This window comes from Dipteris shenzhenensis, chromosome 23, assembly GCF_047967505.1.
Source record: "Dipteris shenzhenensis isolate YYH24624 ecotype China chromosome 23, Dip_SZ_1.0, whole genome shotgun sequence".
Classification (NCBI taxonomy): domain Eukaryota; kingdom Viridiplantae; phylum Streptophyta; class Polypodiopsida; order Gleicheniales; family Dipteridaceae; genus Dipteris; species Dipteris shenzhenensis.
Genome location: NC_141618.1, coordinates 48,284,290 through 48,310,312, shown reverse-complemented (window position 1 = coordinate 48,310,312; position 26,023 = coordinate 48,284,290). Strand labels below are relative to the sequence as shown.

General features: G+C 43.0%; 1 protein-coding gene across 2 annotated transcripts; it reads left to right on the top strand.

Moving 5' to 3' along the window:
• Positions 1–2,520: 2,520 nt before the first annotated feature.
• LOC147887483 (UDP-galactose/UDP-glucose transporter 4-like) lies at positions 2,521–18,444 on the top strand. Of its 2 annotated transcripts, none has more exons than XM_087394645.1 (8): positions 2,521–2,824; positions 2,929–3,141; positions 3,338–3,366; positions 4,575–4,776; positions 5,564–5,806; positions 6,024–6,125; positions 17,781–17,888; positions 18,023–18,444. In XM_087394645.1, the coding sequence occupies exons 2-8, from the start codon at positions 2,995–2,997 to the stop codon at positions 18,281–18,283; spliced, it is 1,092 nt and encodes a 363-aa protein (XP_087250771.1). In that variant the 5' UTR covers positions 2,521–2,824; positions 2,929–2,994; the 3' UTR covers positions 18,284–18,444. The 2 variants fall into 2 exon arrangements, with proteins under 2 accessions (XP_087250771.1, XP_087250770.1); XM_087394644.1 differs by having other exon boundaries at positions 2,891–3,141.
• Positions 18,445–26,023: the final 7,579 nt, after the last annotated feature.

The window sequence follows — 26,023 nt, the reverse complement described above, 5'->3', positions numbered from 1 at the left end:
CAGCTCTCCCAAATCCTTCATCTCAAACTTCTGCTTCAATAGCATTTTCACATGAAGGATATCTCAGCTTTTGGATCCAACTTGGATCTCAACTCATCTGGCACATGAACATAGGCAATGCAACCAAAAACTTTCAAATGAGAAATTTCTGGTTTCCTACTAGTATACCTCTCCTCTAGCGTCATGCCATGTATTGCTGCAGTGGGAGTCCTGTTCATAATGTAGACTGTTGTAGCAACTGCTTCAGCCCAATAATAATCTGGCAAGTCTTTTTCGTTAAGCATGGCACGAGCTACCTCTCCAATATGCCTATTTTTCCTTTTTGCAACTCCATTTTGTTGTGAGATATGACTGCATGAATATTGCTGCTTTATGCCATGCTCCTGCAAGAAACTTGCAAACTCATTTGAGAGGTACTCTCCCCCTCCATCTGACCTTAGGCATTTTATTTGTAGGCCTGTTTCTTTTTCAACCATAGCTTTAAAAGCTTTGAAATGCCCAAACACTTCACTTTTCTTTTTCATAAAATACACCCAAACTTTTCTGTTGTAGTCATCAATAAAAGTGACAAAATAATGATAGCTTCCAATAGATGCAGCTTTAGTTGTCCACACATCAGAGTGGATTAATTCCAATGGCCTCTCACTCTCTTAAACATGTCTAGGAAATGGTTTCTTTGCCTGTTTTTCAAATTGACAGGCTTCACATACCTTATGCATTTCTGTAACCTTGAACTTAGGCAATCCTGCAATAATATTTTGGGCCTGCATTAATTTAAGTCGATGTACATTAACATGACCAATTCATTTATGCTAGATATCAATATCTGCAACTACACCGGTCCCATGTGCAAACATTGCTGCACTCAATTCAGGCATGTCCGCATTCAACGTAAATATCCTACCCTTCTTCTTCCCTTTTTCTATCAAGCGACCTTTATTTTTCATATCCTCAACAAAGCATTCATGATTATTAAATCTGACCTGCAAGCCCTGCTCAACCATTCGACCAACAGAAACCAGGTTCTTGGTGATATTCGGGACATGAAATACATCAGACAGGTATTATTTTTTCCATCCTGCATAGACAAAGGAATTTTACCAATCTGCACAATAGGATGTGCAGTATCATCACCAGTCTCCATAAATCCTGGTCTTTCCATTTTCCTTGCATCTTGTATCTATTCTACATGACCTGTCATGTGGTTTGACACACCTGAGTCAACATACCACACATCATTGCTTTTTTCTGCATTTGTTACAAAATTGGTCATGTGCTGCACCATAAACAGATGCTCATTTTTGTCATCACCCTGTCTACTAGAGGATGCATAATTGCCTTGCTGCAATTTTTCAGTCATGATGTCATTCTGCTTTTTATAGCAATCTTTAACCATATGACCCATTTTACCACAGTAGTAGTTATATTCCAGTCTGCAACATCTTTATAAACACACTCTTGTTCACCAAAAATTGAAAGAATATCATCCAACTTAACACTTTCACTTCTAAAACTCAAAAAGAGAGATTGAAAAAGAAAAGAGCTCGCTGGTGTACCTTGCTCCTTAATATTTTGATAAAGAATTTAGAAAGCTTCTCAAAGAGCGAGGTCCTATCAATGGTTTATCGTACCCACAAAAACCATGAAAAAGTTACATTCTAGTCTGCAACATTTTGATAAACACACTGTTTTGCACAAGCATAGATTGGCTCATTTAAGACTTTTGAAAATTCAAAGAGAAAGAGATTGACAAAGCAAAGAGCTCACTGTTGTACCTTGCTCCTAGAGGTACTTTGAGTTACTGGTTTGCCATCGCCACCCAAAACTTGTGGAAGGCAACCCAATCTACAAGTTGAAGGAATGCATACGAGGAAGCAACACAGAGAGAGAGAGAGAGAGAGAGAGAGAGAGAGAGGGAAGAGTAATTTGGGAGGGGAGACGGAGGGAAAGCACATTTTAGGGTAAAGGGGCTAGTCTTGTGCACCCCTATCTTTTTCATAGTGTAAGGGGTTGCACCTATAGTGTTTTATATGTTTTTCAAAATGTAAGGCCATCGGATGTGATATAATTTTTCAAAAAATAATGAGAAAAAAATATTAACTTGGTGGAAAACCTAATACTAAAGGCACTTGTGGGCCAATACACCTTGTTTCCTTTTTCATGCCTCTTTATCGGGGCTTTCCATGGATAAAACAAGGGAGGGTGCTGGCGTTAGCTTGAATGTACCCTTGATTCCGGTAATTCGAGCCTTGATGGATTGCAATCTAATCTCTCTCATGTACCCGATCTATCTGACTCTGCCAGACTCTGGAGTGTCTATGGGGACGGCCTGAGAAAAGCGAACGAGTGCAATGTTGTTTGGGTAGCTCCAACGTTCAAACTTCAAAGTGCCGTTGCAAATGGTTAAGATGATGATTCGAAATGATGAGATTCAGTGAATATTCATGAAGATTCGAATATTCAAGTGATTGAGATGGATCATGGTAATTCTCGAAAATTTATCGATGACTGATACTCTAGTGGCGGAATCATTGACTTAGCGTGGAGGCGAACGCTGACTTCGTCGCTCAAGAAAGCAGCGTCTTCTTTTTCATTGTGTTTCTTGTAGAATCGATGCCTATCAGGATTTTTCGACTTGCGGGTCAAGTATCTCTCACACGGAATGCTGGACGAGCGCACGTCTAGAAATATGGGGTCCTGTAATCGAGATTTTTAGTTCCGGAAGATGTTTTGTCAGATGGCATCCGGATCTTTGGCTAATAGCATCACACAAGGCAGGAACATATCAAACCATTTTGTGCTTCCAAGACCATTGACTTGACATGTAAGCTTCTCTTTCTCTTTTATTCAAGTTGTGAACAGAGGCCCAGTGTCACACCTGAAATTACAGGTACACATTGTGATCCGGTCGAACTCGGGACTGCATAGGCAACGGATCCAAAAGGAGCGTCAAGGCTGTGACGCTAGATGCTAGTTTGAGGTTTGGGTGGCAAGATGAGCACAAGATCCAGCAAGCCGACGGAGAGCACAAATAGCTCCACGGTGCTGGGTATCAAGTTGTCTGAGCATTCACGTGCTTTCCAGCTTCTGTTCTGCTGCACTGGCATTTTCGTTGGATTTCTTCTAAATGGCATTTGCGAGGTAGGTGCACAAAGTTCTCTTCTTGCCTCCACTATTCTCCGTTGCTTAAGAGAATTTCCTCCCTTCTCGATCAATCTCTGCTCGTTGCCATACTCTCTATGTCCCTTTGCATTCTCGGCACAACGTGTCTGTTTGTTGTGGGAGCCTGTATTCACATAAAAGTGGCATCTTGAACTCATGCAGCTCTTTCTTGCAGGAGTATGTCTTCCGCCAGCTGCAGTTCAGGTACGAAACTTCTCCATTCACGTACTCCTCAATTTATGAATTCCAAGTTGTGGCCTACTGGTATTGCGATAATTCTTTCTATCTTAAATGGTGTGTTGCCCTATCCGCTAGATTTAGCTGCTTGTTTGGGAGAGATTAAAATGAAATCGTTTAGACTTCACAGGCAATCGTAGCTTGAATGAAGAGATTTGGACTACTTTTTGATTAGTCTTCTCCTTTAGTGCTAGCCTTCGTCATGGCTGAGTTTCCCCTTCGCCTCAGGAGTGCTGATAGAAACTCAGTACAAAGACTTTGTACAAATGGATGCTCAAGTATGTGTTGGTGTGTGGATTTGTATGTGTGAGAGCATATTTTTATACTATGGTCTACACCCACTGTTGGGAGCTGATGACGTCAGTGGGGATGTCATAGTAGCAAGTCCCTGCTATGCGTGATGGAGTTTATGGTTTTCAATCTTATGAGTGACTATCGTGAGATTGAAACTGCATTATGTTGTGTTTTTAGAGGATCAGTTTACGAATGTTCTTGGATTCATCTACGTATATTGCAGAATTTAGAATTTTGAATCCTGGTTTCGACTGTGGCTAAACTCTTTTCTCCACTGGAAGTAGCGATTGCCTTCATGGCATTTACTATTTGCGTTGCAAATCTGAAATCAGTCATTTAAGCCTTCTTGAGATACACAAACCCACAGAGGAGAAGGTATTAAATCTACATTTTAATGGAAAATTAACTGATAGTGACTTTGTGTTCGTGCGCAATACCTCCCGGTTTATTGGAAATAGGACTTTTGTAGGGGAGATTGAGAAGAGTGTCAGTCAAGCCTTAAAAAGGCATCATAAAATTCGTATCTAAGAGAGAAAATTCTAACAAAGATTTAGAAGAAAACAAAATGAATGCGAAGAATCACAATAAGCCTCCTCACGAACGCGTTCTTCTTAGTGAGGCTGTTCCTACAATCGAACTTGGAAGTACCCGATGTTAGTATAGATATAAGTACTTTAAATATTCGGATTTGAAAAATACACCTCTTGAACGCATATTTTTATCTGGCTTCTCTAGTCGTGAACGCCTGATAGGAAAAGTGTTCTCTCACCTACAAGGCTATGTGAAAAAGGTCTTGACTGATGCTCAACTTGTATTACTACCACATCTGCTAGAAAATTGTTTGCATCTCAATTCTAACTTTTCCGATCGATCTCATGCAGCTATGCGTGGTATTTCACTTTGGTGCAGTGCTCGATATATGTTATGTTGGCATACATTCAAGGGGGATGCCAAACTCAAATGACTGCTTCATGGAGGGCATACTTTGTCCTGGCGTTTGTCTGGGTTGGAAGTGTTGGATTGACCAAAGCATCACTCAAATATATCAACTATCCAGCTCAAATCATGTTTAAATCTTCTAAGGTAAACTGTTTCACTTACTAATGTCTATTTCTGATACTCAAGATACAAACTGCACAAATAGGAGATTAATTGAGCGATTGTATGTCAAGGTGTGTTGAATATGTAGTTACAATGTTGTTTGATATTGATGAAGGTCCAGGCAGGTCAGTGCTTTGTAACCAGTGTCGATGTATTTGCAACCTCTTGAGGAGTTTTCACATCAAAGGAGCACTTTTTTGATAGAGTAAGCTTTTAGAGTATGTTAACAGGGTCCCACTTGGCAAGGCCCTACCAGGAGATGGGATGAAGGTTGTCTCAAGACCACATCACTATCGGAATCTATGTGGCCCCTTAAAAACCTTACCCCTATGATGAAACTTAAATAATCACGAGGTGAGAAATATTTATAAATTTCTACTTGTTTTAGGTTTCTTTTGTATGTTCCCTATAAGATCCCCTTTCCTCTCAATAAGTTCTTGCCGAAGAGAGGCTTTAAAGAAAATTTCACTTGTTATTTTGTTCCTCTTGCCTATTGCCCATAAAACCTCTCTGCCCCTCCTTGGTTCATCTATCTTGGCCTCAATCTCATACTGTTAGGTGGAAAGGGTAGGAATTCCTTGTGACACAAGGGAGTTGTTGTTTGAGAGGCAAAAAGGGGAGGATTCCCTGTACATGTAAGAAGCCACATCAGACCCATAATGCAGCAGCATGAAGGCGATGATAGGTTCTGAAGGATGAAGTAAACTGGCCGCACTAGCTTTTTGCTACATTCTTCAGGAGGTTGTAATCAATTTGCTCTTGTGTGTAGGTGATCCCTGTCATGATTATGGGTGCTTTCATTCCAGGCCTCAAGCGCACCTATTCTCTATACGAATACTTTGCAGCCTTTGCGCTCGTGGTTGGATTGATTATCTTCACCCTTGCAGACATGTCTGTGACTCCAACCTTTGAAGTTACTGGGCTTATCATGATAATTGGGGCATTGGTATTTGATGCTTTTCTCGGAAACATACAGGAATCTCTTTTCACATCTTTCCCAAACGTATCTCAGGTTGGCTAGCTTACCATGATGCTGCAATTTCATACTGTGATGTTCAATGCTCTGCAAGTTACACAGTGGTTAACTTATTGATCTGAGCCATATGGTTTTTGGTGTGAAGCTGCTTTTAAATACAGAGGCCTTCTTTTTTTGGAGTAAATACTGAGGCATTTTCAGGTTAGGATGTGTTTCAGGATTGTCTTATAAATTGCTTATGCTTTTTCTTCAGGAAGAAGTGCTGTTCTATACAAATTCAATGAGCATCCCTTTCCTTTTGATCCCAATGGTTGCCACAGGGGAAATATGGAGTGCTTGGCAAAGCGGGCTTGAGGTCTCTCTCTGTGTCCCCCCCCCCCTCTTTGGCAGGCTTGCTTGCTGTCTTTCGTTTTCCAACTGTTTTGGTGCTTTTGAAAATGTGGCATTCCAACGCCTGTCATTAAGGCATCACGAGGCTTTGGATGTGACCTAAGATGCCAAAGAAGGATCATGGAACTGAGAGCTGAAGGATGTGGTCATATATGGCTTGAATCTGGGCTTTGATCTCTGTTCTGTATGTCTAGATCTGCTGTAATCGTTCGTGGTTTTTCTGTTTTTCCAGCAGCAGAGGCAGTTATTCCACATTGATCTTGCCAATCCCTGCCCATACCTTCTTGTTTTCATATTAATTGTCATACGTGCAGTTATTTTATCTATGCCTTGCCGATCTCCACCTAGACCTACTGGTCATGATGCAAAATATGTTTGCACCAGTTTTATGTCAGTGAGAGCCAGAACTGTGAGTTTTTGTTCCATTTCCAGTTATTCGGCATAAGCTAGCCCTCATGGGCCAAAAATTTACAGGCCCAGCAAGTTTGTAAAACGGAGTAATTTCTAGGTAAAGTGATAGCGACTTGCTTTGTAACCATGCCCTACCTGCAATTCAAGATTAAATAGACCCTTGTTAGAAAACAGAGGGTGGAGGTTTCTTGCTAAGGCCAGTGCTTCCCGCAGCGGAAGACAGAAAAACAAGATAGTGCCCAGGAATCACATGTGTCAATTGAAAATCTCACTTCTTTCCTTGATGTGTACTAGCATAGCTGGTCCAACCAGCCCTAGAAAAGGGCCCTAGCCAGGCCCTTTTGGGTTGCTGCTAGGCTGCCCTTTTCTGCAGTTGTTCCAGCATCCACAGGCCCTTGTGCAGGCCCCAATCCAGCCCCGCTCGTGTGCGCCTTTGCTGCTGCAGCACCCCGCCATGAGATGCCTCTTCTCTTGGGTCTCTGCTGCTGTCCTTTGCTCCGCCTTATGCTCCTGCAGATCAGCCAGGTACCCCTCTCTTCTTTTGATGTGAGGTGCTGCCGGTTTGACAGCCCCCTCTCTTTCTTTTCTCTTTCTCTGATCTCTGCCCCCATGACAGCCATAGTGCTGCCCATGTGGCCTTTTCTCAAACACTAGGTTCACTCCCCTCATGCTCTCCTCATATGGGGGCTTATAGATGGGCAGGTGACCTTTCCAACACCCCCTCTCACTGACACATCTCGGCCCAATGCCAACACGTCGATGAGGATGCTCCAGTGACTCCCGATGTAAGAAATCCTAGATTTACTATATTTAAAAATGTGCTAAGGAACAGAAAGGAGACTGAAATAGCAGAGAACAAGGAATAATTGTATTGCTTGAATGTCCGTAGGATAGACGTTGTGTGCCATCCATACAATTGGGCCTCTCTTATATAGAGAGTGAAGAGTCACACATGAAAAGGTGTTTACTCCAAAGGGTATGTGCATGAAGAGGTGTGTACCCCTTGTGAAGGGTGTGACCCTTGATGAGAGGGTACATTACAATAGGAATGTCTCTTCAATAGGATGTCTCTTGTGAAGGGTTGTGCCTCATTAGGAAGTGTCCCGTCGAAAGGGCAAGTGTCCCGTCGAAAGGGCATACCCTTCCACAAGTTTCCATTCATCAAACCATCCATAAGTCTAGAAATAGAGAAAGGAATACGTCACAGATCGTGACATCCCCTCCCACTCAAAATAAGACCCTGGTGGAGACAATGAACTGATGTAGAAAATATCACTGTAAATTCTGAAAATATTACTGTAAAATGTCAGGGTACTGTTGTAAGTCTTCGTCAGATTGCCAAGTACCGTCGGAGTCGTCCAGATCTCGCCAAAGAACAAGGAATTCCGTGATAAGTTGATGTCGAGTCTCTCGCTGTCAATGGTCCAGAATGCACTCAGGAATAAGAAGAACATAATCATCTTCGATTTCTGGGACATGATCACCTGCAGGAGGAACTGCTTCATCGCCTGGAATGTACGTCTTTAGCTAAGAAATATGAAATGTTGGATGAATTTTACCCCATGAGGGTGGTAATTCCAATTTGTAACTTAAAGGTGAAGTTTTCTTGACGATCCGGAAAGGTCCATAGTATCTTGGTCGCAACTTAGGAAACACAGACTTAACCGTCTTATAGCGATGTGGGGATACAAATAATAGCACCATGATGGGGTGTGTCCCTTGAGTGAGGAGTCGAGACTCTTCATCAAAAGGTGTGTCCGATGGTGGAAAAGGTGCGTCCCTTGGTTTTGGGACAGCCCAAGCACTTGAAAAGACACGATTTTTGTCGTGTCCATTCACATCAACTCGTGATATGTGGGAGATGGAGAGGCCATAGATGACTTTAGGCAGGGTTGGCACTAAATTTTTTTACGCTCATCCTCTCCATCTCTTCCATGCACAATGTGCACGGATATCCTTCTAGCGGAAAAGATGTATCAGATCGGCACTAGAAGGTGGGGGGCATTTCCTACAGGCAGGAGCGAATTTTGCTCTGATACCACTGTAAGAAATCCTAGATTTACTATATTTAAAGATGTGCTAAGGAACAGAATACCAAGAATGACTCTTCGATTACCACATTAACTTTGGCTTTTGTGTCACCATCTGAATCTAAGTCGGATTCCTTTTTTTTGTTTTTCTGATCCGCCTTCTTCTTTCTGCAATCCTTCGCAAAATGACCTAATGTGTCACAATAGAAGCACTTCTTCTGCTTCCTCTTGGAAGTGTCCTCGTCATCATAGTCATCCTTCTTGGACTTGCCACCGTTAGGCTTGCCCTTCCTTTTGCCAACGTAATCCTTCGCCAGCAACACCTTATCATCTTTGTCGTTATTGTATAGCTTCTCCCTAGCTTCTTCCTACAGCAGTAATGGACCCAACTCCTCAAAAGTCAGAGGTTTGGTCCTCTGTCCTACTGTCATAGTCGTTACAAAGCTTTTGAAACTCTGAGATAGCCTACTTAGTACCATCAAACCTTCTAACCAACTGATGCCAACTAATCCCTTACCACCTTGACCTTCATCAAGTGGTCATGCACCGAATCTCCCTCATCCATATCTAGGTTGTAGAGCTCATGTTGAAGAAGCAAGATCTAGGATGTCTTATCTGTCTCGTACAGATCCTTCAGAATGGTCCGCGCCTCTATTGACGTGTCGGCCATCTAGATGTGAGGAAGCACAGAGTCCGCCATAGTCCCTATGATCAGTGCCAGGACATGGGCATCTCTGTCTTCCAAAGCCTCAAGCTTCTCTCCATCTACTGGCACAAAGAGCAAAGGGTGGAGGGCGTTGGAGATCCACCACGTTGTTGATATGCTGATGCTCGGGTTCGATTTAGCATCTCACCAACTTTTATAAGGTCCTCGCATTCAATCTTTGAAACCTCTTGATTCGTTCTTGTCTAGAGATTCAGCACCAGATGGGCAGAGCTACGTTGAGAGGGTGAGAGAGTGACTGACGCAGTACATGGTGAAAACCCATTGTGGAGAATGGCCGTTTGCTGTGGAAATTTTGAGTGAATCAAAGAGAGGATCTAAAGTGAGCATACAGGCAATGGGGATAGGAAGAGACGAGATACTAAAGGGTGTTGGAGCTACCACTATTGCCTTCTATCTTCTGCGGAAGCTGGTGAAGGATATTGGCAAGGAGGTGGATAGGATCGGAGAGAGGACAATGGAGGAATGCAGCAAGTAGGTAGAGGCGCTAACAAGTGCAGCGATGGCAGACATAGGCAAAGAAGCAGAGAGGGTTCTACAACAAGCGGGGGAGAGGCTCCATGGCAGCATAGAGCGCATCGGAGGCAGCTTGCTGTGTGAGGTAGAGGGAAAGGAGCTCAACACTACAGTTATTCTGTAAATACTGTGAAGCCATGCGGAGGGTGGAGGGAGTTGGACCGAGGGAGTAAGCATTGCTTTTGGCAAAGAGGGTGGAGGGAGTTGGAGGTGGGTAGAGGGGACATGCTAAGAAGAAGAAGAAGAAGAAGAATATATTATCGTCCTCTGAAGACCAAAAATCGGCCTATGGGACTTGAAACAATACAAAACCTTACATACATAAAGACTCCTCCCTCAAAGGGGAGGGTAATAAGAGAAACTACCTTTATGTCTAGGTGAGTTTCTGTGCTTGAAAAGCTTAGATACAAATGTTCCTAAAGCTGAGGGTGACGCCTTATGTAGCAAATCAGCCAGTCTGTTATGTCCCTCAAGAAGAGAGCTGAACTTTTTCCTAATGTGTGCATAGTAAGGGCATATCATTACCATGTGTTCTTCTGTTTCTGGCATACCCTAGTCACATTATTGGCATATTCTGCTCTCTCTTGGCATGTCTTTCCATCCTTCTATTTCAATTTGCAACTGGTGTGATCGGGTGCGAAGTGAAGCCAAAGCCCTCGGCTTATGCATTGCCATAGGTGTGCAAATGTACTTCTGCGTGGCTGACTCCTCTGCCGTTTAAGTGGGCCAATATTGGGGGTTGATAAATGTGCAGTAGTACTCGAACTTATCTCTATTTTTAGCTGTTTGCCATTTCCTGTGTAGTGCATTCAGCAGGTCACGATGAAAAGCATCTTCATCTACATCCTCTGGTGAGTAGTTCAAGTACTTCTCTACCTCCCACTTCCTGAACTAATTTCTCAGATCTAGTGCCCATCCAGATGCCAAAATCTTGCTCTTGTTTGTCTTTTGGGGCTTTTGACTTTCTCCCCATGCCCTCTTTGGCAGCCTTTCAGCATCCATGCCTTTGACCTTTGTAATGTATCTGAGTACCTTCTTTAAAGCATGTAACTCTATGGGAAAGCATCCTGTCTCTAGAAGTAGCAGAGACAATAAGAAGCCCCTGGATTCTGCCACTATAGATAGAGGAAAGAAGGCCAGTGCGGGGCAATAGAAGAAGAATTAGTCAACAAAAGACAACAACGGCTATGGAGGGTACTTGGATGCAGCCACCCATGTGACCTATGCCAAAGAGAACCGCTTTGCCCACATTTCAAGAAGCAGCAAGCAGATGGATCCATGCCAAGTGGTTCTTCTACACCTTTGATTCCGACCAAGACAACCATCGTAGTTATAGAGAAGATCGAAGAAGATCAGCAGAAGGGGGACTCGCTCTGGTTTCCCACCATGTTCCAATTCTACGGACAGATCGGCAGTTAGAAAGTCCTCATCCTCGCAAATTGAGGGAGTTTCAAGGACATTATTTCTACCAAATCCACTCAGCGAGCCAAGTTGACTCTCACCTCGCTTGATACCATCGCCCTGAAATGGGGCATTCATAGGGCAGCAAGCAGAGAGCAACAAGGTGGCCTCAGGGGCCACTCTAAAGATAGGATGATGGGTAGATGCCTGTACTTTCAGTGTAGCACCAAGTCAATCAGCGGACATCATCTTGGGAGCTCGACGGTGCCACCAGTTTGAAGTTCGCCCAGACTATCAGAACCAGGGTAGTACCAAGGGCATCATCTTGGGAGCTCGATGATGACATTACGTCGAAGTTCACCCAGACTATTTGAAGCTGGGTTTGGACCTCGAAACTCCAGATCACGGTCGCTTGGCTCGCCCTTTGATTTTTGCAATCCAGATGGCACACGAGATTCGCAAGGGAGGAGAGGCATACATTGTCTATGTCAACACGGCCAATACAAAGTTCCAGCCACGAGCCCGAGCACGAGGCTTTGCTTCAGTTGTACCAGGACATTTTCATCACTCACAGTTCGCACTAATCATCAGGCCTTGTAGTGGTTTCAGACCATGCCCGCTGCTCAGTGGTCTGATCGCCAGACCAGACGAAGCCAGATTTTTCAGCAGTTTGACAACATGATCGAGTATCAGCCTAGATCAGAGAATGTTGTGGCAGATGCTCTCAGCAAAAGAGGAGAAACGGTCACCTCTATTTCCATACTCTAGGAGTCTTCTTTCGAGGAGATGCACAACGAGTACCATACGGATCTAGATTTCCAAACACCATGATACAAAGTCATGCTCAAAGAACACCCAGGCTATCTTTTACATGACAGGTGGGCGACTTTGTGTTTTGCCCTCATACCGTGCTACCATACTTCATGATATGCACTATTCTCCAGTAGGCGGACATAGAGTAGTCGCATGCATTCCCGAGAAGATAGAGTGCAAGTTTTACTGGCCTCATTTGCGCAGTGATGTTTATAATTATGGGTCTCATTGCTAGGTTTGCTAGCAAGTGAAGGTCTCTCATAGGAAGCTACCAGGATTACTCCAACCCCTTGAGATTCCGAACCAACCTTGTGAGCAAATTAGTATGGAATTTGTTGTAGACCTTCCACCAGCTATTGGTACCAAGAACACCATGTGCTTGACCATGGAGGATAGGTTTAGCAAGTTTGTCATGCTAATTCCATGCAAAGGTACCATCGACGCATAGGACACAACTCATCTATTTCTCAGATGGTGGTATCCGATATGTGGCATGCCCCATATCATTGTGTCCGACAGGGATTCCAAGTTTACCAGTCATTTTTGGAGAGTCCTGTCCGACAACTTTGGTGCCTACTACCAAGCTTAGTTTCTCCAACAGTTTTCATACGCTGTCAAATGCCGAGATAGAAGTCTACAACCAGTTATCATTCAACCTAATATGCTATGTTGCGGATGCTCAGTCCCGCTGGGAGCAGTACTTGACCCTAGTTCAAGGGATCCCGAACGATACCCATTCTTCCAGCGTGGGTCAAACTTCCTATGAAGCAGTGTTCGGCAAGAAGTTTAAGTCCCTTCTCACTAGGACATCCGAGAAGGTATAGGAACCCGATCGCATCACAGAGACCTATGAGCAAATCATGGAGTCAGGGAAGGACTCCATTGTCAAATTCCAGGAGATGCAAGCCAACAAGCATAGGTGTGACACGAGTTATAAGGAAGGGCAATGGGTCTATCTCCGAATCATATGGAAACGTATTTAGCAGATTGGAAGGAAGTGCTCGAAGCTTTCTCATCGAAGTTTTGGACCTTTTCCAATCATCAAGGTGGTGAATGATGTGGCCATCAAATTGCAATTACCTTCGACATGGACCATGTATCATGTGTCATGGCTCAAACCATATGTGGGTCCAGCACTAATCACATTACTAGATGGAACCGGGGCATATTTTACTTCATCGGTTCAAAAGCGGAACAAGCAATCGACAACGCTTGTATGTAGTCAAGTTCAAGCACAGGGGCTCCCATGAAGCACCATGGGTGGAAGAAGATTTCTTCATGGACTATCCAAACCTTCTTGTAGCATACAAGGCGGTGTTTTTTCTACCCTAGTTGGAGTTTCAGCAAAAGGGCATGTTACGGGCATCCTCAGCCTGTGGCATGCTAGACTGCCACGTGGGCTCAGCACATAGTAGCCACATGCACTATCACGCAGGCAGTCACATTAGCCCGGCTGCTATGTGGAATGCCACATAAGCAGTTGCCAGCTCTGCAGACCATCCATCCACCATCACATGCACCACGTCATCTCCACGCACCATGTCAGCAGAGCACTACATCAGCGATGACGTCAGCAAGTCCATTGCCACGTCAACAGCAGTAGTAGTAGGTCGGTGAAGAGGGAGCAGATTGGTCGATGGGTTGTAGCCTGTTGGTTGGTCAGTTTGAGGCCCAAGGAGGGGCCTATAAAAGCAGCCCCCTTGGAATTCATTTCTCATCCACACCTAAGGCCATCCGAGCCTTCAATGCAGCAATTGCTAGGCCTCCCCGTAGTAGCCTAGTAGGGTGCCTCAACCTCTAAAGGGATCTAGTGAGGATTGACCTCCTCTAGGGAGTCTAGTTTCTTTTTAGTTTTGCAGTGAGGGTCTCAGCCCCTCCATACAATTGTATTCAGTCCTTTGGGCATTCATTCATTTCAGTTATATATTCCTCTTCGGAGGTTCACTACATTTCTCTCCCTCTGAGTCTCTCACTCACATCCACTGCATCACTTGTGTATTAAGTGCATCATTTGTCAGTTGGTAGTTAGTGTTGAGCAGGAGAGAGAGTGCAGATAGTCTATCTCTTGCTACAGTGGAAGGCCCCAAGAGAACTAATTGTGGGAACTAGACAACCTCCTCGAGTGGTTGACCCAAGAGGCTCATCTACTACAGGTACTAATGGGACTCAGATATCTCCAAGGATGGAAGATGCATCACTCATAACTATGAAAACTATTTGCTTCCCTGATAAAGCTGATCCAACCAGCTGAGCTCCCTTGTTGGAAGACCCATAAGAACAAAAACTGGATATGATGAAGTTGTTGGACGAGTGAAAGACCCATCCGACTTAACTGCATTGACTGAATGATTGCCTCGGGTGGGAACCCCAAGAGAATAAGCTGTTGTAACTGGATGATCCCCAAAAGTGGTAGACCCAAGAGGCTGATCATCTGGGCGTGCTGACTAACTGAGCTGGCCCGGGGATGGAAGAACTCTAAGAGCTGGTTGTGGAAATGGCTGTACTATCCCTATGGGTGGAAGACCCTGAGGAACTGCATATAGCTATTGTGGAAACTGAATTGTCCCGTGGAGTGGTAGACCCAAGAGAAGCAAATGTCTGAACTGCTGCATAATAGTCCATTGAACTGTGCTTGGAGATGAGAGACTCCTGAGCAGATAAAGCACTGGCTGCAGATGAAGAATTGTCCGTGGGTACTGCAGAAGGATAGTCCACCACACTGTGGTCTAGGATGGAAGACCCCTAAGCGGCTAATGGACTCACACTGGTAGTTGTTGCCAGAAAGAGGAACTGTGAGCAAGCCATGAGAAACTACTAATGCTGAGAAAGCATTTGTTCTCAGTTTCGCGTGCACTGGACCTTCAATGTTGCCAAGTCAGCAGGACATCTGGCCCGATGCGTGGCCGCCTCAAGGCATTCCTGTGCCAGTAGATGCTGAAAATAGTCTAATGTCGCTGCATCCTCCTTTGTCTTCTTTTGCTTCTCGCGCAAGAGCTGATCCTACTCCTGGACTGCTAGCATGAGAGTTGCTATGGTAGACCGGTACATCTGTAAGACTGGTAGACCCATCAACTGTTGCAACAACGACTGCTAGAGGGAAAAAAATTCCCCCCTAACCTTGCCCCGCAAGGTGTAAACGCATACGGGTGAAGACAAGAGCTGCACGATGAAGGGAGGGAGGGAGAGGCGAATGGAGTAAGGTTCTAACACTAGTTGCTGTTAGGACTCCCTCCAACCTATTTCAGATCAAAAGGAACCATACTGCTCTGAACATTCAAGGAAGAACTGAGTGTCCACTATGAGCTACGCTGCCAGGACTCCCTCCAACCTATTTCAGATCAAAAGGAACCATACTGCTTTGATACCAATGTAACGTATGGGGACTAGCTGTGCAGAAAATAGATGAAATTCAAGGAAGACCTCCAACATGAGATACACTAGATATCCTAACTATAGTACAGTGCTTTATTTATACCAATACATAAATGCCGTGACTACTGTTGTACCTGATTGCCAAATCAGCATACAAAACTGCGCTGAGACCACTCCCCTAAATGCGACATGTGGGAGATGGAGCTATATTGCTGAAACAGGACACCAAATCTTGACCATCTTCTGGCTGAAAGGGAGCTGAGTGCTGAAATGAGGGGCAAGGCCCCCCTTATATGGGTTGATCTGTCCCCATGCTATGGGTCTGCCTCTGGGGAGACTGCTGTAAGTACTACTATGGGAGCTGTGTGCCCTCTGGGGACTGCTGCGGGGCTACTTCGAGCTGCTGTATTGACTGCATCTGCTGCTGTTGGAGGCTGAGGTGTTCTGCTATTGCTGCAAAGCCCTTTGCTTTCCTTATTAGGGGAAAAATGGGATCTCAGAAGGGCCTCAAATTAGTGTTTTCTAATTTCAAGGGATTATAGAGAAATTTGAGGGTACCAATGAGAGTGCTTTGAGGTGTGGGCCAATCCCATGTTGAAATTGACAAAAGCATTTAAGGATAGAAAGACTTTAACCCATAGTATAAGACCCTTGAACTTCACTACTAGCCCTCGATCTAATCTCCTATTCAAGGGATACATTCAAATTTGAGGTAGAGCACTTTGAGCCATTAGATCAAGGGGTATATCTAAGTATATCTAAGGGATACCATCAAAGGATAGAGGGATCAAATATATACCATTGATCAACACAAAGATCTGATGGAGGAGATGAGAGGAGAATGCGCTTCAATGTGAGCCATAGATTTGATTGTAGTTCCAAGGGAGGAGATGAGTGCTAAAATGCTTCAATCTGGGCCATAGATGTGTAATTGGATCCAAGGGAGGAGATTCTAGCTAATGGCAGTCCAATCTGGACCGTCCAAAATGGCACTGCAATCCGGGAAGTCAATCTTTCTTGCTAGATCTCCACCCTCCAAAAAGCACCTCCATCCTAGGACTCCAATCTGCACCTCATCTCCACCTAATATCTTGGGGAGATCCAATGGTCCACACTTGCAGACGTCTTCCCCCATTGTCCAAATGTCACCAGTTGGAGCCCACCAAAGTCCATCCACCAAAGGCATCCTAGGCCTTTGATCGAAAGCATCTACCTCCATTGAAAGGCCAAGGTTGCCCAATTTCAAAATAAAGGTACCTATGTCAACTGAGTCAATGCTACGAGGCCCTTAGCCCATGGGTTACCATAGCAGGTTTACTTTCAATTAGCGAGGCTCTTTTGAGACCCTGTTTCTCCCAAAATAGGAGATGCTGCTGGAGGTGGAGGTGGAGCCACCCAATAGACACTGCGAATGGGGATAAGGGATGCTTTTATAGATCTCCAGATCCCCTGGAACTGGCCGACTGTAACTGACATACTGAGTCTGTGAACAGGTTGATCTGATCTGTACAGGTCTGACCTGCTGATGTAGCAACTTGTACCTGCCAACTTGCTGATGTGACACTGTATCTGCTGACCTGCCACTTGTCGTGCACCTTCTCCTGGTGCCTGTGCTTGTGTCTTTCTGCAGGTTGTTGTACAACCTTGTACAGCTGCTACCAGCAAGGCCGCTGTGTCATGAGTTGCACTGTGTAGACGCCCATGACATGATGGCTGATGCATTCCCATGTCTACATTTACTGGTAACGGAAGGCCTGCTTATGTGCTTGCTTAACTAGAAAAGATAGCCTAAACTTAAAGAGATAGCCCATGGTTGGTTACATCTTAGAAAGATGCATATAATGCTTGTAACAAAATTATGAAAGCAATGATGTATTCTGTCTTTGTGAAGGATGAGACGCCTTCTGTTTATCCTTTATTCACAAAAAGATCAAATGTGGCTCCAATGCCTTCAGGGAATTCTCCAATAGAAGGGAAAAGGGTCCCTAGAACCAGGACTGGAACCTGCTCCAACGACTGGAGCTCAAACACATACAAGATGGGATCTCAAAGCTGAATATGTAATAACCTAAAGGGGCATCCAACCTGAAGTGCAGCTGAGCAAGGAGCCTGTATAGCTTTAAGGGGCATCCAGCCAGCTTTAAGGGGCATCCAGCCTGAAGTACATCTAATAAATCTGGAAAAAATTTTATGAAACTTCATGGCTAGATGTTGTGTTTGGGGTGATGAGATTGAGGACAAGAAGTGATCTACAGTTTTTCACATGGATGTTTAGATAATCTTGCATGAAAAGGACTGATTAACTAGAAGAACTGAATCCAAAAGTTTGCCTGATGACTTTGAATTGTGGCAGTACCCAAGAGTCTACTTGATAATGGGGGCTGCTGCCTTTGCCACATATGTGGGACAGCTGGCAATTCTTGCTTTAATAGCTCTTTTTGGAGCAGCCACAGCCTACATGGTATTCACGTTTTCAAAATCTGTACTGCTTATGTAGTCTCTCTGAAAATCGTCTGCTGGAAAGTAATTTTGTAGTAAATGTTTTGTTCTTATGTACTATGAATATCTTATTTACTAATCACCGTTTTCATGCAGGTCACTTCACTACGCAAAGCATTTACTCTCTGCCTTTCTTACTTGATTTTCACAAAGCCATTTAAGTGTGAGCATCTGCTGGGGCTTCTGCTGATTTTTATTTCCTTGAGTATGAAAATGATTTACAAACCGCAAAAAAAAGAGAATTCCATTAAAGGTTTTCAGACAAATGCAGCAGAAACTGAGCTGCTCAAGTTGAGCAGCTCAGCATCCGACCAACTTGAAAGAGCTCCTCTTTTCACAGAGGAGAATAAAGCATAGTGTATCTTATTCCTGCATTTTTATCTCCAACCGATTAAAATATATATATATATTGCTTAGTTACTTGAGAAGGCTATATGATTCCCAGAATAGTTTTCAATATGTGCTTTTCTTAACTGATTTTAGGGTTGATGCCACCATTCAAAAGTCAAGTTCTAATATAGTGGGCAACTTTTTGGTGATATTGTATTCAGAAGGGCAGTCTATGCTTGGCTGTCTGTAATAGTGTTAAATACTGTCTCAAATTGTTGATGGTCTTTTCCCCTGCCTCCCAAGTCGGTTAGTTAACTACCCCGTGGCCGAGCTTAGTGTGGGGTGTGTGTGTGCCGGTACGGAAGATGCTCTCTCTTGCAATCTGTGGGTTGCTGTGTGCAAGGTTCCCTATTCAAAGTGGGGGCAGATGGGGTTAGACGCTAATGTAAAACTAACACAAGGTGACACGCTGCGTGAGCAAACTGTATGAAGACATGTACATAAGTAGTTGAGCAAAAGAGATAGAGACAACACAAGGAGCAAACACCGTTTGTATCATAAAAGTAATCCTTCCATTACACCACTTTTAGCTACACAAGCTCATGACAGTTTCACTCAAGACTACACTCACCTTCTCTCGCCTTAACTTGGCTAGAAGCTCTATGAGCCAGCAGCCTCTTGGGATTCTCTAATTCTATGTTACTCTTTGTCTACATAGAATTTGTCATCTCTGAGCAATCCTGTCCCTAGTCTCAATATCTAGCCCCAAGTAGGAGCCCACCTATTGAATCGGAAGCAAGCTCACTGCCTTTTATTCCTGTTCCTAACTAACAGGGTGAACTGTATTCGACCATTTGTCATTGTGGGTTGTCTTTTGTGTCTCTACTTGATCTATGGAGATGCACCGCCCTGCACATTGGCACTGATCACATTCCTTCACCGCTCCCAGCTTGGTCTCCATGCGAGCTTGCGTATTCCAAGTTCTTCGATGCTGAAGCCTCCTATTAACCAGAGGCTATCACTTGCCTCGACTTATATAGCTCGTTTCGAGTGACCCACTCTAGCCATTGTTTGAAGGATAGTGTTCCATCAACTGTGCGTCTTCGACTGGAGGTGTGTCGGCGGTGCTTCCTTGGAGAAGCTCGGTGCTGTTGGTGTCGTTATGGTGACTGCTCAGAGTTGGCACCTATGGTCGTCTTCATTGCATCAGCTCCTCTGTGGTAGCTAAAACTACTTGTCGCTTAGGAGATACTTCTGTTGGTCTGGTTGGTGGTGTAGCCTATGGTGGAATAGCCCATGGAGACACTGTTGGTAGAATCTGCCAGTTGATTTCACATTGATAGGTTGGGGATTTTGGGGGCCACGATTATATAGTAGGGATGTCAACTGGTGAAACTGTTGAGGCCGCTTCCAAGGCATCAATCCATATACGAACCAACTCGCCTAGGTTCAGGTGCATCCAGGCTTGGGACTCGAACCTTGTATTGTATTGTCATACCACCTTTTGTTGGGTCTGAGCGACTTCTTATATGAAGAAAAGCTGACAGAGCTACTTAATGTGGTTGAAGTAGGTATCTGCCTCTGTGAGAGCATTACGGAGCAATTGTTCTACCAACCAGAGAAGCTGGGCAAAGTATGAGGGCGGTTGAAACATGCTCAGGGGCGGATTGTTGATCTAATGGAGCACAATAGCACATTGTAGCTCTACAAAATCCCATTGATCTTTGTATGCCACAGTGAGAACTTTGTCATCAAAGGCATTGGTGGCCTACTCGTTTGCTGTCACCTCTAGAAGGGGTTCACAATTGTCGTTCAAAGACACCTGCTAAAACCATATTGCATGGGCAAGCATATCTACACATTCTCCTTCTCTAAAGAACAAAGGCCGAGGGGGAGTCACTCTTGTCAGATCTTGAATCCGTTCCAAGAGTACTGGAGTGTACTTGTCGTAAGGATCTTCTTCATTCCCAAAATGTGACTTCTCTTTGATGAAAGAGGTGGGCGGGTTGTGTCTCTCTGTCCACAAGTCAAAGGGGAGATGCGTGTGTGTTGGCGTCATCATACTTTGCCAAACACACAGGCATCATGCTTGTATATCCACGTGGGACTTGGGATTCAGTAAGAGTAGCATTTGTGCAGTAGATTGGTCTTCAAATCCCAAGTCTGCTTCTCTCGAATGCGGGGTGCCCTTTACTGAGCTTGCTGCAGCCGTGATAAGATCAGCACTTGCACTATCTTCCGCCATCTCTGCTCGAACTGTGGTGCTAGTACTCAAGGCCCGAGCTGGGCTGCCGAGCCTAGTACCATTACCTTCCTTGTCCGGGTCCTTCCTCTTGAACGAGATTCAATATTGTCGGCCTGTGCCGGTGAACAACCACCTCAGTGTTGAGCCTTCGACTGGAGGGGTGCCTGACCATCCCACTGCTGCTGACTCGATCCAGTGAAGGATCACAATGATCACAATGTATAAGTGAAGGATCACAATGTATAAGTGTGGCCCAAGATCACAATGAGCTTGGAGTGCCCCACAAACGCCCTTAAATTGTTTGTCGAAGGTGTCACTTGAAGATTTCCTACTAGTCTATTTGCACCTTGTTTTTCACCTTGTTGGCCCTCCAAGGGTCCTAAGGGATGATGGTTAGTGAGTTGCTAGTTCATTTGGTCAATTTGACCTTGCAAATTATGGTTAGTATGAGGCTTAAAGCTGGGTTAGTAGAAGTTTAAGGGCTTGTTATGTGTTTAGGGTTTAAGGTTGTTTCTTGTGGAGGTCCTAAATGTTTTTGTCTTTTATCCTAAAGCTTTTGTCTTTTGTTAGGTATTTCTCTCTAAAGATGGAGACTCTCTTTGTTGCTTGTATGATACCACATTTATATTACTCTTGCCAAAATAGGCATGTCCCCACTTTTATTTAATGGCCCATCCACCACACACACACACGTACATGTTTTCACCTCTTTTCTCTCCTCTCTTTCACTCATCTACCTTTCTTGATATTCCTTCACCTTCACTTGCTTTTTCTCTTTTCCTTTCCTTCCAATTTACACGTATCATTTCTTTTCACAAGTTATTCAAAATATTTATCGAGCTACTTACACTTGGACTTATAATGATACTTCAAAAGGCAGGGCCATAGTGGAATCCCCACCTTGTTTTCATACGTTGCTAGAGCTTTAGCCATGAACTTCCTTTGGATATACTTCGAACTCTTCTTTAGCCAATGTCCTCTTCAAGAACTTGAAGAAGGGTTGCATATCTGTATCCTAATGAGATACCCCTGTGATTGGTGGAAAGTATGGTCTTTGAATTGCCTATCATGGTGGGCCGTGGTTGCTTACTGCTCCTTTTGTCGAATGAACGAGTGGCATTGGTAATAGCATGAAGACCTCTGCATATAGCCAATTATCAAAGTGGATCCGTCAACCTTCCATGTTGCATGCATCCCTTGCAATGTATAACAACACAAGCATATCCTTTTTTAAAATTTTAGGCACAATATACCTATCATGCTAAGCCTTCCTTCTCTAAATTACTTGTTGGGTCCATGGATCTCGTAAATGTAATTTACCAATTTACCAAGCTGCTCCAAGCATCGATGATTTGCGTCGGACTCTAAAAAGGTGATGTTCTGTATCCACGCCCCAAACAAGAAATCGCCATTCAAAACATAGTGAAATTTGTAGTGATTTTATAAGAAGTTCTACAAGCCCATAATGATGCATGTAATTTCGTATTCCAATCAGTACGATTTGAGTTAAGAACCAACTTGAGAGTTTTATTGATGCACTCGTCTTGCACATTACACCTAGGACGGCAGGTAATAGCTTGATGGACAATCATGAATTCTTTGGTCAAGATTTAAAAGACTTAACTCAAAAAATGAATACCTTGATAAGTCAAGTTTCAACATCTTGTAAAAACAGTCTCTAACTTCAAGAGCTTGAGGTCTACAACTTTTAGGCACCTTACTTGGATTGGTTGCAATTTGTACTTCCTTATTCCCAATTTTACTGTCATCGACTCAATTTCCTAGTCATGTAAGACCTTGGCACTTTTCAATCAAGGTCTACCCAATAACAAGGGATAGACATTTGCTTCCATGGGAATAATTATTAAACTCATTAACAAGGGATAGACATTTTCTTCCATTGGAATAACCATTAAACTCACTAGGTAATGATTACCACCAATGGTAAGAACAACATTAGAAAGATACCTATGGGTTCCATAAGTCATTGTTTTGCCATTTCAATTTGGAATGGAGACAACTTCAGATTTTTCAAGGGCAATTTATTAGCCATAGCTGTAGATATAATCTTTACTCCAAAGCCACCATCCACAATGACTCCAGATACCTTTTTCTTTTTAATTTTGACAGTAATGACTCATATTTTATCATTTGCCATTGGAGTATCAATTATTGGAATAGTAACTAATGAATCCATAGTCTTGATAGGTGCTTCGTCAAACTGAAGTTATTGCAATGAACACTCCCTACAATAAGGTGCAAATTTTAGTATTTCTAGTTTGTAAGGCTAAATTTCATTTGCTCAAAAGTTTCCCATGCTTTTGCCACTTTAAGGCTTGGGTCCCCTTCAAAACTCAAGATGTATGAGATTGGCTTTCTAGAAGCCTCTATCGAGTTATTTGTTGGTGCTACCGTACTCAAATCAGGAGATAAGTCGACAACTAGAGCTTTGCCCTTCAATTCTTGACTTATTCATGAGGAAACCTATTTCTATGCCTTCCAATTGAGATCACCCCATAGAAGATTCTGATCCATCTTCACTAGTGATCAACTATTGCCAATGAGTCATCACCACATGGGCATCCATGGGACTCAGTATTTCTAGTAATATGTCTAGGGTTGCCTTTTCATCTTTCCCGATGTCTTTGAAGAAGTTTCAAATGCTCTTGCCACAACAAGCACTCAACCTTGGTGTGGTTACCATTACAAAAGTAACACTAAATTTGTGAAGGACCTTGATTTTTATCTTTACCATTTTTTTCTTTATCTTTACCTTGCTCGAGTTTTGGCAATCGTGCCTTCTTATTCTTGGACTCAAGCTCAACCTGATTCACTTTTGCATCTTATCTTTAGCAAACCAACAATTAGAGCCATCATGTCTATAACTGCAGATGAGGCACCAAAAAAATCTAAGTTGGCCACTGTTAGCCACTCCTATTAAAGTCAAATTCTAGGATTTCAAGGGGAGTAAATATGAAGGCCCTTACAGTCAATTGTAGAGTTTCCAGAGAGTTTGTCATATCGATGTTGTGATGAAAAAGGAGTACGTGAATTATTTCTCGTGTACACTCACTAAGAAAGCTCAACAACGGTTCAATCAATTTCCTATTGGTGATTTTAAGGATTGGCAACAAATGTCTGAGGCCTTTCTCAAGAGATTCATACAAGAGTTCAATGAAGATGTCCATGCTAAGCTCAATGACTTGAAGTAGAAAGAAAACGAGCCTGCTCGGGACTTTGTGCTTAGACAAACTTTGATCAATCAGCTTAGCACAACTTAAGATGACAAGTCATTGGGATCCAAGCTGATTACGGGATGGACTCAAATCAATATTTAATCTCTAAATATAGTCAGTCCAACAAAGATGTATGAAGAACTATTGACTTGAGTTGTTTCTTCTCTCGAGTCTCTCTATCTCTCTAACACCCAATGATCATGTTGTTGCCTTATTGCCATTAGCTATCTATGTCATGGACATTGATTTTACATATACACTTTTTGTATTTTGTTAGTGGCTCCATCCCATGGATCAGTTGTATCAGGTTTTTCTTTTCAATCTCATAGTCTCTCAAAGACCTTAATTAGCCTTCTTATTTTTCTATTCCTCAAACTAGAGGTGCAAATAATTAAATGCAATCTTAATTCTCTCTCTCTCTCTCTCTCTCTCTCTCTCTCTCTCTCTATTCATACATCTAACTTTGTCTCATGGCCAGGTGCATTATTTGTGTCGCTTATTGCACTCTCTCTCTCTCTCTCTCTCTCTCTCTCTCTCTCTCTCTCTCTCTCTCTCTCTCGCACACTCTAATTGCTATCTCTCTCTCTCACACACTCTCTCTTGCACTATACAGATATACAAATATCCACACAGATCTAAAATTACAAATATTTATCACTTTATCATTGATAGACCATAGAGAGCCATAAATCTAGAGGTGCAAACTTAATAAATAAAATCTTAACAATAAATAAAAAAACACTTTGTATTATTTATGATTTCTATGCATACATGTAACAATGCCTCATTGCCAAGTGCCTTGTAAAAGCACTAAGGATCCATGAAATTAGATATCATGAAATAGCTGCCATCATGTCTCTACTATCTCTAGACTATGGGGGGAGGCAACAATTCTTACAAAGGATACTTGTCTCCTATATCTAACTTTGCGATTATCAAGTCGAAAATAATAGTCCTGAGGAGGGCTTGATGTTGCAAATTGCAATTCTTTCTTGATAAATCGCATGGTCCGCTCCTCTTCCAATTCCAACATTAGATTAGGATGTCCTTGCCGATAAATTGATACCTCGACAAGAGGATTGTGAGTCCCATCACACAGATAATCATCAATTGCTTCCATTGCAAGTTCTTCCATCTAAACCTTCTATATGTGAAAGTCATATAGATATTTTGCCTTCCAATGAAATACCTACAAAATTTGGCATCTGTTAATACATACTATCCTGATCTTTTTCTATACAAACAAGAATTGTAAGATGTGCTCACCGAAATGTCACATCTGAAGTGTTCAATCAACATTGTACTAAATCTTTAGCATGACATGTTCTTGTTGTCCTTGTCATGTTCTTGTTGTCCATCCATTGTCAAATAGCTCAGACAGCTAGTCCAATTCTAAGCTCTTGCAAGTGTAAGTAATCTTTTTTTCCTTAATTACCTACAACTTGCAAAGAAATCAACAAAGCACGGAAATGGAAGAAACCAGCTCAAGCTAGCATTTCTTCCACCAGTAGTTAGCTTCATAGCATTTCTCACATCATTAAACATTCTATTTCTATATGATTCACTTCTCTCCATGCTTGGAAGCAGCCATTCTGGACTATCAAAAGAAGGCAAGGGAAGAGATTCTAATCTACCATACTGTCCTTCTTCATCTAGTACAATGAACATTGAGTCATAGAGGAAGATCCCGTCCTTTTTTAATTCTGATGGTGTGCGACCTTCATACCAAAGATTTCCGATCTCAACATGGAGGACATGCAACACCCCAGTTATGCATGCTACAGGCTCCCACTCTGTAAGTAAATGGATATAAATCTGTAAAACCAATACAAGGCATAAGATAGTTGTGTCAAAGTACCCAAATAAATGCAAATGAAATACCAGTACACTTTGAAAACTTACAATTGGGCCTACAATATGGAAGTCCTACATTCGGATGCACATATATGTTTGCATGGGTAAAGACATGCTGAATATATACCTATGTCACTGTGTTACTGCCAAGAGAAATTTCAAAATCTAAGATCCTTCCCTTCTAATGTTTGGAGATGTCCATTGCATCCTTATGACCCACTTTGTAGCACCCATGATTAGTGGGTTGCATTGTGATCCGAGAATATTTCCTGTAGAGCTGAGGAATCCATTCCCCATGCACATCCTTAACATTCTTCAATACAACAGAGTGTAAACTACTTCTATATCTATCATTTTCTACTTCCATAGTTTGTGCCCCTGTACCATATGATTAGAATTAGCTCTTTCTACCTCTTTCTACTTCCATAGACC

What these genes read in the sequence shown, in the direction of transcription:
- LOC147887483 (XM_087394645.1), top strand. Translation starts at nt 2,995, where the DNA reads ATGAGCACAAGATCCAGCAAGCCGACGGAGAGCACAAATAGCTCCACG. An exon ending in TCATGTTTAAATCTTCTAAG is followed by an intron (nt 4,777 to 5,563) that starts GTAAACTGTTTC and finishes TCTTGTGTGTAG; the next exon opens with GTGATCCCTGTCATGATTAT. An exon ending in CTTTCCCAAACGTATCTCAG is followed by an intron (nt 5,807 to 6,023) that starts GTTGGCTAGCTT and finishes CTTTTTCTTCAG; the next exon opens with GAAGAAGTGCTGTTCTATAC.